The sequence below is a fragment of the Gopherus flavomarginatus genome, chromosome 14 (genome assembly GCF_025201925.1).
Source record: "Gopherus flavomarginatus isolate rGopFla2 chromosome 14, rGopFla2.mat.asm, whole genome shotgun sequence".
NCBI lineage: Eukaryota > Metazoa > Chordata > Testudines > Testudinidae > Gopherus > Gopherus flavomarginatus.
The window spans coordinates 13,485,381-13,500,946 of record NC_066630.1 but is presented as its reverse complement, the minus strand read 5'-3'; the positions used below and the strand labels follow the sequence as shown (position 1 = coordinate 13,500,946).

Sequence of the window (15,566 nt, the reverse complement as noted above, 5' to 3'; positions counted from 1 at the left end):
ACTCGGGGTGTCACACTGCAACTGTTGCCACTTACAAAGGGAAAAAGGGATTCCTGTCTTCTGTTTGGGTTTCTCCCCAGCCACCTCCCAAAGAATAACCTACACCAGGGGGACCCAGGGAATGAAATCACCAAACCCAAAGTAAACATGCCTTATTGTAGGAAGAGGTATGTATGGAGGGAGAAGCACATGAAAGGTTTAAAGATGGAAACTTATAACCTAGAGATGTCATTTTGAGCCATTGGCTGGGTTTTGCCCAGATGGAGGGGAAAGCATATTGAATCATTCATCTGTACCAATAGCCTCCTAGCCCAGATTCTGTTTTCATAAAGGATATACACTGTATCTGGGAGAAAGCATCCCAGCCCTGGTCCACGGACTTGTGCTAGCAGAGCTTGCACTAGCCCTCTAAAAATAGCTTCTAGACAGTGCTGCGACATTGCAGCTTGGGTGGGGGCTTGGGCTCTCAAACTCACCCCCCAAGCTTCAGAGCCTGAGTTCAGTGTAGATATCCCAAAAATATTTTTTGTAAAATATATGGTACTGTTGAGCTGATCAGTTTTTTTAGGATGACGAAACCATTTTATTTTAATGTTCCCACAGGTAAGTTTTTTCCCATGGTATGTTGCATTTGTTGTCTCTGTACCAAGCATCCACATTACTAACATGGATATAAAGCCCCCACGGGTGTTATGTTGTCACAGGGAGCAGTTTAATGTTCAAATGGTGCCTGATACTACTTTGACTTGAATATGTTTCTGCATTCAGCTACACTGAGATTTCTTTAACTTCCCAAAGGCTTGTTTCTTAATTGGAGCTGTGTAGCAGAAATGGAGCCTATTGATTCAAATAATATTCAAAAGAGGATTTTGCAAGACACACTTGATAATTATGTTGCATTACTCATTGTTTCACAGGAAAGCTGCACTTAATTTCCACACTGCAAAATGATACAGGAGATAATTAGAAATCAATTCTTTTCCATTTGGATAACAAATTATTAAACATTTACTATATATGTAGCAAGTAAATTGCTTTGGTTGTACCGTAATGACTGTGCACACTTAATGAAATTCCAAAGGAAACTGAATATTAGCAAACATTAATGAGCACCTCAACAGAGATTATTGCTGGGTCTTGTTTTCAAAATATAGAATAGCTGACAGGTTTGAGGGGATAGAAAATAAAGAAGCAGAGATGGAGTAAAACAACAGACAGTTGAAGCATGATTTTGGTTTATTTGCTCCAGGCATAAGATGTCCTTAAACCAGTGGTTCCCAAACTTGTTCCGCCACTTGTGCAGGGAAAGCTCCTGGTGGGCCGGGCTGGTTTGTTTACCTGCCGCGTCCACAGGTTCAGCCAATCATGGCTTCCAGTGGCCACAGTTCACTGCTCCAGACCAAAGGGAGCTGCTAGAAGCAGCAGCCAGTACATCCCTCAGCCCGCGCCACGTCCCGCAGCTCCCATTGGCCTGGAGCAGCAAACTGCAACCACTGGGAACTGCGATTGGCTGAACCTGTGGATACGGCAGGTAAACAAACTGGCCCGGCCAGCCAGGGGCTTTCCCCGAACAAGTTTGGGAACCACTGCCTTAAACTATTAGAACCAGATTCAGGAAAGTGTCCCTATTCAGGAAGGCTGCTTAAGCATGTGCTTGAAGTTGAGATTTAAGCAAGCACTTAAGTGATTTCCTGAATTGGGTTCTCACCAAAATGCATGAATGAACTATCATCTGCAAGGTACACAGCACCCTGTTTTGACAAATTTGTCTGTGGAAAATTTCAGCTTTTCATCAAAAAAACTACATCAAGGAAACCAAAAACTGAAATTCTGCAGCTGAAAAATGCCCTAAAAAGCCCCTACCAGTTTTCCAACAAAAATCCAAAATTTTCAGGGAAAGCAGACAATTTCTGCAAAATATTTTGTTACACAGACAAATGGGTTTTTACTGAATTTCAATGGAACATTTTCAACCAGCCCTGCCAAGAGCCCTGAGAATGCAAGGTTAAAACTAAATTAAATAACAAACTGATCACCATATGTATAATTCTCATAATTTGATAGTTGATTGAAAAAGTTACTTCTTCTAATGGTGACATTCCTCGTTTTCCATGATTGTAGAGTTGCTGAAATTATATATATATATATATATATATATATATATATATATATATATATATAGTTGCAACTACTTCTTAAAAATCAGAAAATAAAACTACTAATTGTCTAATTTGGATGACTGCAGCTAAGCAGTCATCATATTTAACCTTGAACAACTTCTCACGAAGATATGCATTCCATATGAATCAGGTGCTGCAGTTCTGCAGGCCTCGCTAATTGCAGATGGACATTATCAATAAAATCATACTTAGGCAGCAACACTGATATAGTGTGATTCCTAAAAGAGGTGGAAGGAATACAAGGGATTTGGTTGCATTACAGTCTCATTTTAGAACTGATAGCGATTAAGTAGAACAAGATTATTACTTCAGCCTTTTAAAAAGTCATTAATTTCTCAGCAGAAATGGATTCCATATTTTTATTCATGTTCAGATAGATAAAGAAACAGTTTGATATAGGAACCGTAATGGTCATACTCAAGTTTTTTATTCATGGGAGTGCCTTTAAATAACCAGTTAGATAGTTGTCCATCACCTCCTACATTCTGACTTTTTACTTTTAATTGTAACTTTTTTGCTTAGTTCTTAATTGGTTTTCATGTATAATTGCTTTCAAGGCACTAATTAAAGAGTGATTACAATAAAGCTATCCCAGATTCCCATAATATACATCACTATCCTAGTCACTGGAGAAAAATGTGTGGTTATTATGTGGCAGTGTGCATTTTTAATGAAAAAGAACTATTGCCGTTCAAAAGTAAGAGTCTGCTTTGCCACTGGGCTTTGGCAGACCTAATGAGATACAGTAATAATCTTCCTTTGGCTCTAACAGGTAATCCAACAAATTCAAAGTATCATTCTTAGAAGGAAATGTACAGTAACCAACAATACTTTGCATTTCTACTGCTTTGCGGTACATCTTTAAAGAGCTGTATGTAAGATGTGTATTTATTTTCATTAGACAACATGCTTGGATCTCTGTCAATTATGGCATAATAAAAAATTGCCATTATTGTAATTATAACTTTTAAAATATCAATATACTTTTAAAACTTCCTGTGGAGGTTTTGAAGTAAGATCTGTTAAATTACTATTTAATTACTGTGCCTTCCACTGTGGTGTATTCTGGCATTAGATACCATGGATATGTTAATCCTATTAATGTTGACGAGATACATGATTAATTACTCCAAAACGATCTCAAGTTCCTCATATCTTAAGGCATCAGCACATGCTGGACTTTCAGTTTTCATAATGCAGTCAAATGTTGGAGTAATTCTTTGAATCATGCTAATCTTTTCCCCACAACTTCAGAGCATACTAAAACAGGTGAATTGACTGGCCAATGTTCATCCAAAAAATCAACCACATACAGGCCTACATAGTGGATCTGTGTGATTATTCTTTTTATGGCTCATGTAAGGGATCAGAGATGGTCACCATGTGCAATATAAGGGTTTTATTAAAGGGTTTTGGTTTTTTGACACAGGGAAGCTGAGCAGCATCCTGCTCACAGTTGCCATGTGGTGCAGCATAGCTTCTGTGTTTGCATACAGCTGTTGACACAATCAATAATGGTCAGAATGCTCATTAGCACTAACATCCTTGTCTGGGGTGACTGGAAGCAAAATGAAGCATTAATGATCCACAGCGATCAGCAGTCCAGTAGGAAAGGCAGACAGCTGTGAACCAGTATTATGGGAGCACTGTGTGTGTGTGTGTGTGTGTGTGTGTGTGTGTGTGTGTGTGTGTGTGTGTGTGTATAATATAGAAAATAATATTAACTGTTTTGGAGATGGAAAAAGAGCAAGTTGCTGATCTAATCTAACCTCCTGTCATGCTGGATTCCTCACTAGAAGACGTTTTTCCAGCATTTGGTGAAGTCTAGGTTTTTAAATGTCTCAGACAGCAAACCTATCCACCAAATGGATTTTCTACATTAGGAATCCTGTTTTTAAAATGCACCATCATCCAGGTTCTCTTTGAAGAAATGTAGAGCTTAGCTATTCAAAATCACAAACAATGTCTACTAGTCAATCCCAAAATGACAGGACCTAAGACATCTGGCCAGCCTGGATTTCCTATTCACTTTTCTGCCTTCAGTTTGGATGGTGTCTCATCTAATTTTTTTGGAGTGCTTCTTTGTATAAATAACGTCTGAGGACTCAGTGACATAACGTGTTGCTGAACTTCTTCACAAGAAGAAAGAGGAAATCTAATTTGGCAGGAGATGAGAGTATTAAATCAGGCACTTTTCCACAAGCTGCAGTTGTTGATTAAGATAATTGCCTTGACTTGGATGAGTAAATTCATCCAAGGTCCCAAATTCCGGATTCATTGTTCAGCTATGGTGGGTATAATTCACATCCCCCCAAATCTTTTCACTATGAAGTTATTAAAAAGAAAAGGATAATAACAAATAGTGAAGAGGACACCAAATCAAACAGCTCTGTGTTTTTATGGAGTGTCTTAACAGAGACAACATGGTGGTCTTGGAGAAGATTTGATGCAGCTGTCAAACCCTAAACCTCCAAAAAACACAGCTGTCATTAAACCTATTTCAGAACATCCTCTGACCTTTAATGCAAATGCATTTCTGTCCTTCCTCTTCTACCATGGTCCATTGGCAGTAAGTGTTGCTCTTCTCAGCATGCTACACAATACAGATGGACAGAAATGGCTTTGATCCAACAACAGCAGCAGCTCTAAGCTCCCAACCATAACATCCCCCACCAGAAAATATACTGTGATAGGCTCTTTCACCGCAGGCCGTCTCTTAGGCAGTTTTGTGAATTTCTTTTAAATTGTTCCTATCTAGGCCTCATTAAGGAGTTCTGCTTTAAAAAGGATGGTATGAAATGACTCGTGTGTGTTTTTAAATTAAATAAACAAAAACTTTGTTAAAAACAGTTATAGCTGCTCACATGCATATTACCACCACCACAGTCCTTCCCAGCTATAATCATGATTTAGCCTTCAATACCCTACCTCACCTACATCTACCATCCCATGATGCACGTTCATCCTCCCTCTGCTCTCCCCCCAGAATAGTTCTTGGAGTGGGTAGCAAGAAGGAAATAGGTCTCCATCAGCCTGGACTGATATGAGAGAACTCCAGGGATTCATTTTATTGCAGTTTCCTACTCATCAGTATCTCTTCCTGCTACACAGGAGGACATGCTTCATATTCACAAGGCACTGTACTTTTTTACAGCAGCATTGGCCATAGCAGTCTTTTCTTCTTCTCCTTGACTGTGTGTAAATGGTTATTTGGTGCCAGTTCTGAGCTGTGTAATGCCTCTGGGATGCTCATTGTGTCTCTGTTGAGCCTCTTGGGGCTAAAATCAATACCACAGTGGTAGTTTAAGCACCAAACGCGGCAGGTCAAATTGGGCCCAAAGTGTAGGTTGTATGAAAGCAAGCCTATCGGAATGTTTCTATGGCTTCCTTATTTCAATGGGAACCATTTTTAAGTAAGGAAACATTCCCTTGCAGTGTCTGCAACCCAAACACTCTATCACTGTGCTAATGCACAAGAAGCAGAAAATGAAATTGACTAAACCACAAAAACTAAAGTGAATCTTATTTGTCTATTTTGACTCTCTGAGCTGACAAATACAAACAGCAAACACACAGCATGATCAGTGACCAGTAATTTAGGGACAAGAAAGTCTGCTTGGCCTCTGCATGCTACACAACTCCAGCAGTTCCTTGCTGGAGCTAATGATACAGGCCCTGTGGATGAAATTCAACCAGAGTTCAGAGAATCTGCATTAGACCCTCTTTTTATCACTTACGCCCCACTTAAACTCAAGCCCAGAGGATGAAACTCAAATGGGGTGATGTGATAAATAAGGCATGAGACCTCTGATTTGGAGTGAATGTCACCAGGATGCACTGATGTGCAATAGAGAGGCATCAGTACAGATTACTCTCATTTGAATAACTGTTATAATAAATATCAACAGCAGTGAGATGTAGTGGCAAAGAATGGTTTGATTTTTTCTTTTCCTAGCACCTTGATGAAACAAGCTGCCACAGACTTATTTACCAAATATGAACTTTTGGCACCCATATACTGCAAAGTCTTCTACTTGCATGCATTTTACAGCAGCTTGATTCAGATACCGTATGGCAAATGGAATTGCATTGATACAGCGAAGGGCAGAACCAGGGCCATTGGGTGGGCAAGCAAGTTACAAAGGACATTCTCATATACAGATTTTGGAGTGTGAAACTGTAGCAGTTCTTTCAAAGTTTCGGTCAAGTGAGGTTTTTTTTAAATATTATTCTTAACTGCTCCACCTGGATCCCATATCCAATATTGTTTTTAGAAACTGTAATGTTCCCTTCTCCTCTCGCCTGCTGTTTGCATTTGCAAGCTACTTAAGGGTATCCTAGAAACACCCCTGAACCTTTCTCCAGAGTCTTAAACCTGATACTGTGCATGGGAAAAAAAAATGCTGGGAAAGCACATTTTCTCAAATTTGCCTTGCTTAACGTGAGGTGGTGCAGATGATAATAAATGTTGTGTGCCCTTGCTTTCAGCATGACATTTCTGGTGATAAGTTTCAACTGGTGGGCAAATGTGTTTGCTGGTTCCTTCAGTTCTGTCCTATTCATGGTTCCTTCAGTTCCGTCCTATTCATTTGGATTATTTATATTATTCTGTAACCTTTTAAAGAGACTATATTTAGCTGAAAAGGTTTTTTTAAAAAGAAACTGCTTCTTCTTTAGGAACTCTGTTGGTTGTTCTTAAAAGAATGTTTTCTGAAAAGAATTCCTAGGCTCATAGAACATATCCTGCTCAGTACAGAAAGCTTAACAGGGTAACTGGGCTTACTGATCACTATACAGTTATTTCATAAAAGTCTGTTTGGTTTTATGTACACCATTTAAAAAGTCAACAGTCTACCTTTTGGTGAAAGCATCTGGGATCCCTGAAAAGAGGGAAGATTTCCAAAATTAAGTTACAGCAGGGTCCTTAATTGGAAAGCCTTTCATATTGGTAGTACATTTGTTTACATTATAAATGTACATATTCATTCATGTTCTCACAGATTTCTAAAGTCCAGCATTTTCTTATGTAGAGCACCATTGTGCAACATTTGGGTTTCAGAGCTGAGGGTTCATTGGTTCCAATTTTCAAACATTGGGGTGGCATTTAATGAGGGATTTAGGGATCCAGCTCTCATTGGATTTCAGTAGAAGTTGGAAGGCTTACTCTCTTAGACACTTTTAAAGAGCCAAGTCAAAATGTCTAAAGTTAAGTATCTACATCCATATTTGGGCCCTAACTGACCATGCTAAGTATCCAGGTCTTGATTTATGCCCTTAAATCTAGTGCAGGGTTTATTTGTTCATGGAGCAATGTTTAGTTCCAGACGTCCATGCTAATCTGTTTAATAATGTAATAAAGCTATGTCACAGGTGGTAGGTCTTATTAACATATCATTCTGTGTTTTACGTTCTTGCCTCATCACATCCCATTGTTCTGGCAAAAAAAAATGAAGTGACAATGATATGAAACACACTTTATATTTATATCATAAGGTTCACAGTTACTGAAGTTTCCCAGCATTAAAGTGAGGAAAGTGTCTAATCCTCTTCCAATCCTTGACTATTAAATAATGTCTACATTTTATGCATCAAATAGCCAGTAAAACACATACTCACAGTATTCCATTTCATCAACACACCGCTCCCATGAGTTCTGAAACTTCATACATCAAAAAAAGCTCCTCTCCAACGCATTGGTGAGCTGAGGGTTTTTTGTTCCTTTCTCACATGTACTAATTACATTCAGCTGGTAAATGTCTTTTTTTTTCAGTGCTATCTGAAGGACATGAAAAAAAATTGGAAATGCACATAGCTCATGCACTGAGGGGTTAAATTATGGTATTAGCCACAGCCATGCATTTGCTGTAGTGTACATAGCATTGCTCCTGCATGCAAAAAAAGTATTCATTGAAAACCATGACAGACTAATTGAAAATATAGTAGTTGAATATATTCCTATAATGAATACATTCAGTGAAAACAGTCTGCTCACAGATATTCTGAAATGAACCTTTTGCTGGGAATTACTGGCTGATCGCTACTTGCATTAGTTTGCAGTTCAGGTGGCCATAGTATAATTTGTTATTTGTATTAAACTAGCACCTAGAGACCCTTATCAAGACAGAGATCCCACTGTGTTAGGTGCTATACAGAAGAGAATCCCTGGCCCCAAGTATTTATAATCTAAATAGCACCAAACATGTAATTTTTTTAGAGCTGACCAGGAACTTTTTGACAAAACATTTTTGTTTGGTTTTTGTTGGTGGTGTTTGTTATGTCAGTTCATTACAACTTTTTACGAGAATGTACTGGGTTTGATGAAACTTTAATCAGAAGGGCCTCTCAGGTCCATGATGGAATTTCTTGTCAAAACCTGAGGGGACAGCCAGTGAGAGAAAAGGTTACCTCAGAATAGCTAATGGCTTATTGGTTAGGACACTTGCCTGGGCTATAGAAGACCTGGCTTCAATTCCATGTTCTGCTTGATTTGGAAAAGGGACTTGAACCCTCCTACATCCCCAGTGAATGCCTTGAACATTGGGCTATTCTGGCAGGGGTTTCTCTTTATTTTTTTAATGAAAAATTTGACAGGTCTCTGCTGTGTCCTGATGAAGAAGAGGAACAGTTTATGAAATCACAGGATGGGAAAACTATTTCCTGTCTAATTCTCCTCATTTTTCTTTGAGGGACAACATGAGCATCCTGGAAAATAGCTGTCATTTTAGTATGAATATAAAATTCTGGTTTCTGCATTATTACATCCTTGGAATTTAACATTTTTTGTCTTACAGGTGAAGGAGGCCATGCAGAGAATCCATGACAGGGGCAATATAGGAAAACTTATTCTGGATGTGGAGAAGGCACCCACTCCGCTGGTGAGAGAAAAGCACTGAGTATATAACAATTGTTATCATACAAATGACAGTGTGTCAACAACTCTGAGTTAATTATTTTGCCTGTGGTTTTCTATCAGATATATCTCACCTAAAGAGACAAAATCAGAACCAACAATCACAATCTTTAATTTATATCGTAAGGTACAGTACACATTGTAGTTCTTGTTTTGAAAGAGATTTGCAGTAAATAGCCACAGCAGTTCATTTCAAAGGTAAAATGGCCTTCTCTGTCTTTCAAAATATAAGCCAGTATTGCTTCTGGAAAATCTTATTGGATTACTTTGATTGGGGGAAAAAAACAACACAGCATCTATTTCTGTCTCTGATGGAAAACGAATAGCAGTCCCATGTAATACTGGATTGCTACATTAGTGGAGATAATGTAATGGATTGATGCCAAACAGACAAAATCAACTTATCTTTACCTATAAACACAAGAGAGTACTCCCCTTAAAACCTGCCTCTCTGTAGAATTGCCTTCCCAGTTCCATATAAAGGACAGGATGTGTACTGGGTAGGAACCAACTAGTGATTTCTTTAAACTTTGTTGAAAATGCCAGGTATGCTGATATTTTGGGTAGAGTCATGCTTTGTAAGCTTTAATGTAATGATAATTGTACTTGTTACTGGGCAGCACCTGAAAGAGAAGGCACATGGTGGATCTACTGAAACTAAATGTTGTGTTCAGACTGAGCCCAGCACATCAAGATGCTGAGAGCGAAAGGTTACAGAGAAATATCTGGTAGAGGGAAGTCAGCAGGATCAACCCAAACTTTGGCTATTTACATTGGAAAGAGTAATTGAAGAAAAGCAGGAACAAATTAACTAGAAATGGGTCTAAAATGCACAGTTTGGATTCAGATCTGAAGTTTTCCCCATTTGGAGAGAGGTGGTTTGGATGTGCTCTAAAATTGACCACAAGTTACTTCATACTGTATATAACCCTCACAAGGCAGCAGGAAACCTGACTTAAAGCCTATTGGAGTCTCACACATGGAAACCAGACACTATCTGACACCAGACACTCAACTGAGCCCTAAAACTGTAAAACACAGCAGAGCAATAAAGGAAAGAGAAGGGTCTCCAACACTGCATTAATACATATTAAGCCATCTATTCTCTTGGTAATGCACACACCTAATTGCCATTAGTGTCTGTGGAAGCTACAGACTTAGAAAGTGAGCAGATATGTGATATATTTTCACAAACGCTGAAGGGAATTCATTCAGAAATATGAGGAATTTCATAATGTCACTTGTGTGTCCATTAAAATAAGGTTGCGTTTATTTATTTCATTTCATTTCATTTCTGTGGGGTTTCAAGAGCTAGCAACAATCTAATAGAGCAGCTATAATTTTGGCTGGACTCCATTTTTTTTCCTCCTCCAGAGTTTATAGTTATTCATTGTCCTTAGTTAGGGAACCCAAACTGCAGTATGAACACTCGAGTATTTCATGATTCCGTTCTAATTCAGAACAATAGAGCTATAGTATTGCAAACTCGTCTGCTACTCTGAAGGTAATTATTTAGCTGCACTGCACTTTGGCATCAGGAGTGGGATGAAGGGATCCAAATGGGCCAGGAACTCCAAAAAGAGAGAAATACGTTAGAAACAATAATCCACAAATATATTCAGAGCAGTAGGGTAAAAGTGGTTGTAGCCATTTTCCCCAGGCTTACCTCTTATTCTTCTGGTTTTCAAAGAATGGAAGAATACATAGCAAAACTGCCTTCTTTCCCCGAATATGTTTCCAAGTAAGTTGTTTGTTGTGAAATTAAGGAGTCAGGTTCTTACTGCAGTAAGCCGTTCCAGGGCATGCATAATTAACTTATTGGTGCCCTCATGCAATACACCCCTCTGAAGCTGACATGACATGCAATACACCCCTCTGAGGCTGAGCCCACTAATGAACTCTCCATTGTGGATTATTGTGATCTGCAGGCAGAAAAATAAATCAAAGCTTGATGGTATTAATGTTTGGTTTTTAATTCCTTATTTCATACAGGTTTAGAAAATACCTATAAAGTCAAATGAGGATTTCACCATGTACTAAGTAGGGTAGTCTTTAGTTAACAAGAAAATTCAGTCCATGCAGATGAATGCACCAAAGATGTCTCATGGAACATGTAAAATGACTACAATTGTGTTTATGCCTGCTTGACCTCAGTCAAATTGGAAAGATGCAATGTAAGCATCTGTTGCACCTTTGCTATTTATACAGCATATAATAACCATTCTTGTCTGGAAAAAATGATGCTGTGCTCTTTAAATACTACTATGGATTAATATTTTGTGTGGTTATCTACAACCTGGAGAAGTTCCTGCACTACACAATAGAAATCTAGCATCTGTCCCACCATTAAATTATATTGTATTTTCACTGTAATGATGTTGATTCAGTACCTAGTTATCCTATGGCAGCAAGTATACGCACATTCACATGCCCAGTGATCCTATAACCTATATTTGTTTTTATACAAAACAAATAACAATTCTGTGGGTTCCTAAGACACTGTGCCTCCTTGAATATTTGTAGGACCGGATGCCAGCTATTAACACTCACCAAAGTATCTTGCTATTCGCTTTTGTGAGATAACTGATTCTGAAGGATTCATAAAACACATGATGGATGCGCTTTGTGACCCTCCCACTCATTTTTCTTTCATCTTTGGGAGCCTTGATGTTATTTTGCTACCAATACACACATCAAACCCAATTGCACAAGTGTCGTGCGTAGCAGCTCCTGATAAATAATTCAACTGTGTAATCCTTTGGAGAATGGTTTATGACCTTACACTGAAATTGATGTGCAACAGACAAATCTTTTGCACAGATAGAATGTGCATTTTCCATTTTTAATGAAGTTTTCTTTTTTTAATGTCACTTTATCAGGTGAGTCAAACTAAAATAAAAATAGCTGAAAAACCACCGTAAATATTGTGATTTCCTTAATTTTGTTCACAGATGGCCAATGACAGCACAGAGACAAGCGAAGCAGGAGAAGAGGAGGAGGACCATGAAGGGGACAATGAGAATAAAGAGCGCATGCCATTCATCCAGTAACCTTTAGGAACCGGGAATGGGGGAAAACAGAAAGATTGATTGAGGAGAAGGGAACAAGACTGGGAAATCAATTCTGTGCATCAGTGAACAAATGCTGTAGTACAGTGTGTGTTGTATTTGTCTGCAGCCAGCTGAGCTATAAATTGTTGCTCATTGTTGTTTTGAACTCAAGTGCCATTCCCATCCAGTGCAGTATTATGACATTCCATAGTGTGACGGCCAGTCTGTAGGAGTCCCATTGATTTTTCTTTTCCTATCTAAAAGCCTTATTAACACTCTGCGTAATTTTAAATGGGCATCTTTCTTCTTGTGAATTTGTGTAATATTTTTTCAATTCAGAGATTTGTTTTTTTTAATTCCCTGCCCATCGTCTGGTATTCTCCAGTAATCAGAGGGAGGGCTTTCATTTTGTGGACTTTCAGTAAAGAAGGTCAAAACATAGCATTTCTTTATGGGACACAAATAAGAGGCTGCAAAGAAGACAAATTCTGTTTCCCTGAATCATGCTACTTCATCTCATAAACAGTTCTGTCCAGTTTTAAAAAAATACCTCATTTGTAAACCTAGATAATATTGGTAGAGTCTGAAAGAAAATGTGCCGGAAGTCATTACTAAGTGGCTTTGATTAGTGTTGTATAACTGCATTAGTCATCAGCACTACAAATTCAATGGAAATTGATGCCTGGTGCCAAGTGTCATGCTTACTGTTGATTCCCCTAATACCATTCCCTTATATTACTTGCAAGGAAAAGTCAATGGGCCACTTTTTCTGTCGAGTGCTTCTTAACCATATGAAACTTACCAAATGTACTGTTGATTCAACAGCATCTTTTCCCGAGGTTTAATTTGAGCTGGCTGTGTCCAAAAGCCGAAGCAAGCATATTCTTAGTGATATTTAAAAGCTGGCTAACAGTAGGGATCATTGTTCAGCACATGGAATAGATGTTATTTTGTTGGCTGAGTTTACACTTCTGAAATCACTAATGGACTAATAAGTTCAGTAATGGTGCCAAACTCCTACAAAGATTAATCAATTTGATCACAACTCTTAGGCCTCAATTCCATCAGCACTTATGCACATGAATAATTTTGCACAAGTGAGTAATCCTGTTGCAGATCTGTTCCCTTGTGTAAAGTTAGTCATGTGTGGAAATGTTTGCAGGATCGAGCCCTTAAGAACATGTAGCATATCTACCTCCCAGTAATGGAAACAAAAACAAAACATGACACTGAAATAAATATGCTTGTTCCTATATTCCATTTACCCAAGTAGTAGCTACTCAATTCTTCCGTGGTCCTTTTTTTTTTTTTTAAATGACTGCAGCCACTCACAATAGAAGCAGTAAAGGCATGTCCAAGACTTCATATTCTGACAATTCTCTTTTGGATTTAATATCTTTTTCACAAAAGAAAACACTTCTCCCAAATGCCAAGTTAGCTCCTAAACCTATCAGCATTATGTAGTGATCAAAGTGAAAAATGGGTTTCTCAGGCTTTTCTCAATGTGTTGGGAAAGATAGGTCTGGATGACTTGTGTGTGTGGTTTTAGAAGATTCTCTCTCTTCCCTTTTTTTTTTTTAACCCCCTTCCTCTTTCCCTGTTTAATCCATGCTCCCTGAGTAGCAATGTCCATCTCTTTACTCTGTGCTCATGCAGTTGCTGCTCTAATACTAGTTAATTGTGCAGAACGTTCATTTTCAATGGGTTTACCGTGGATTGAAAAAAAATTGCAAATAATGAAAAAAGCCAAATAGTCAGTTTATAGAGAGAAATGCCACAGAAAAAGCTGTTGTTGAAATACAAAACAGAATTTCAGTTTTTTTATAGAATTTAACGCAGAACTTCAGCATAATGGTATCATCTTGTAATGCCGGTATTTATCTAATTTATTAGTGCCACATTAGGCCCAAGTTTGCCATCAGAATGCTGCCCAAATGAATTCAGTGGGAGTTTTCCATGCTTGGGACTGCTAAATTGAACCTTTAAAGGAATCGCCATTTAGTTTTTGTCACATAAGATGACAGTAAGAAAAATGGTTATCTTTGTTTAAAAGTTACTGTAGCAATTTTGTCCTGCAACACAGTTAAAACATAATTCATGACTTTTCATTTGACACCAAACTGAGCAATATTGCTAGTAACCCTGAGCTGGGAGCAAAGTGGCATTCCCAAGGCCTTAGATAACTAGGGCAAGCAGAGTAACAAACCAGGTCTTCTGTTAATACCACAGTCTTGGTGGGACGGTACTTACATTTCCTTTTGAGTCAAATAAAGATTAACATTCCTAGAGTATCTGTAGCAATGGTAGAGGACAACGATCAAAAGAAACCATTTTTCTCATTCTTTCTGGTTATATTTAGTGAGGCAAAAATACTTCTGATGCAAGTCATGCCAATTTAGGGCCAGTTTCTGAGCTCCAAAACGCCCCCTGAAAGGGCTGGAGAAATTCTACTGGATACAATGAATTTCCTCCAGATCTACCCTCCCCTAACCTGGGCTAACTTCTACTCTTCATTACGCTGGTGTAAATGTGGACTAAGTGAAGATCCTGTCCTCTTCCATTGAAATTAAATGGGAGTTTTGCAGTTAGCTTCAGTGGAAGCAGGATTGGGCTGTGAGAGCAGAATTTGACCCACTAGTCCTAAGAGTTTACTGAAACTTCACAAAAGGTGGCATCTCTTTTGTCTGGCATGTTACAGGCCATTCAGAAGAAAATGGTAGTACGTAGGCTGTTATTACTGAACAAAACCCTCTCACAGTCTAAACAAATATTTGCATTTAGCACTTGCTAACTCTGTCAGTTAAACAACTTCTCTCTAGATAATTGATTGGTTTGAAATAAATTATTTCTCAATTTTGCCTTAAGGAACTGTGAAACCTTCTCTTTAACTGAAGTCTGATTGAAGTGAACTGAAATGTTGTTTAATTGTCTTGTTGCTTTAGAGCTTTTGTTATATTGTGCCTACAAAGCAAATTATGTTTACATAAAAATATAAATAAAATATTACGTATAGCATTACCCTAGACTGGTGTCACTCATTCTAGTATACTGCTCTTGTTTGGGAGGAGGCTAAGATAGGTTAAGAAAATGAACATTTTTTGGCAAAATACACTGGACCAGGGTCATTAAAACCAGCTGAAAACACTGCCTTTCGGAACAGTAACAACTCAGACATAAAATGTTCTATGATATTACAAAGAATTGGTATTTTTAACAATCTGTGAGAAAGGTCAGACTATCACAGCAGCATTTTCCTAAATTGCTAGAGGGAGGAATCAGTGGCTTTCACAGCATGTAAACACCAACTTTCAGAATGTTCTCTCTCAGATTGCATTGAGATAAATATGGGCATGCGTGTCACAGTCACAGTAAAGATTGCTCCCCCCATGGGGTCCCCTGGGTAAGCACCAGGGTTGTATATTGCTA

General features: G+C 38.3%; 1 protein-coding gene across 1 annotated transcript in view; it reads left to right on the top strand.

Moving 5' to 3' along the window:
- Positions 1–15,158, top strand: part of VAT1L (vesicle amine transport 1 like) — an 80,104-nt gene extending 64,946 nt beyond the window's left edge. The window contains exons 8-9 of the mRNA XM_050922871.1: positions 8,972–9,055; positions 12,042–15,158. Of these exons, the coding sequence (XP_050778828.1) occupies positions 8,972–9,055; positions 12,042–12,140 (183 nt within the window). The 3' untranslated portion in view covers positions 12,141–15,158. The remainder of the gene's footprint in view (positions 1–8,971; positions 9,056–12,041) is intronic.
- Positions 15,159–15,566: the final 408 nt, after the last annotated feature.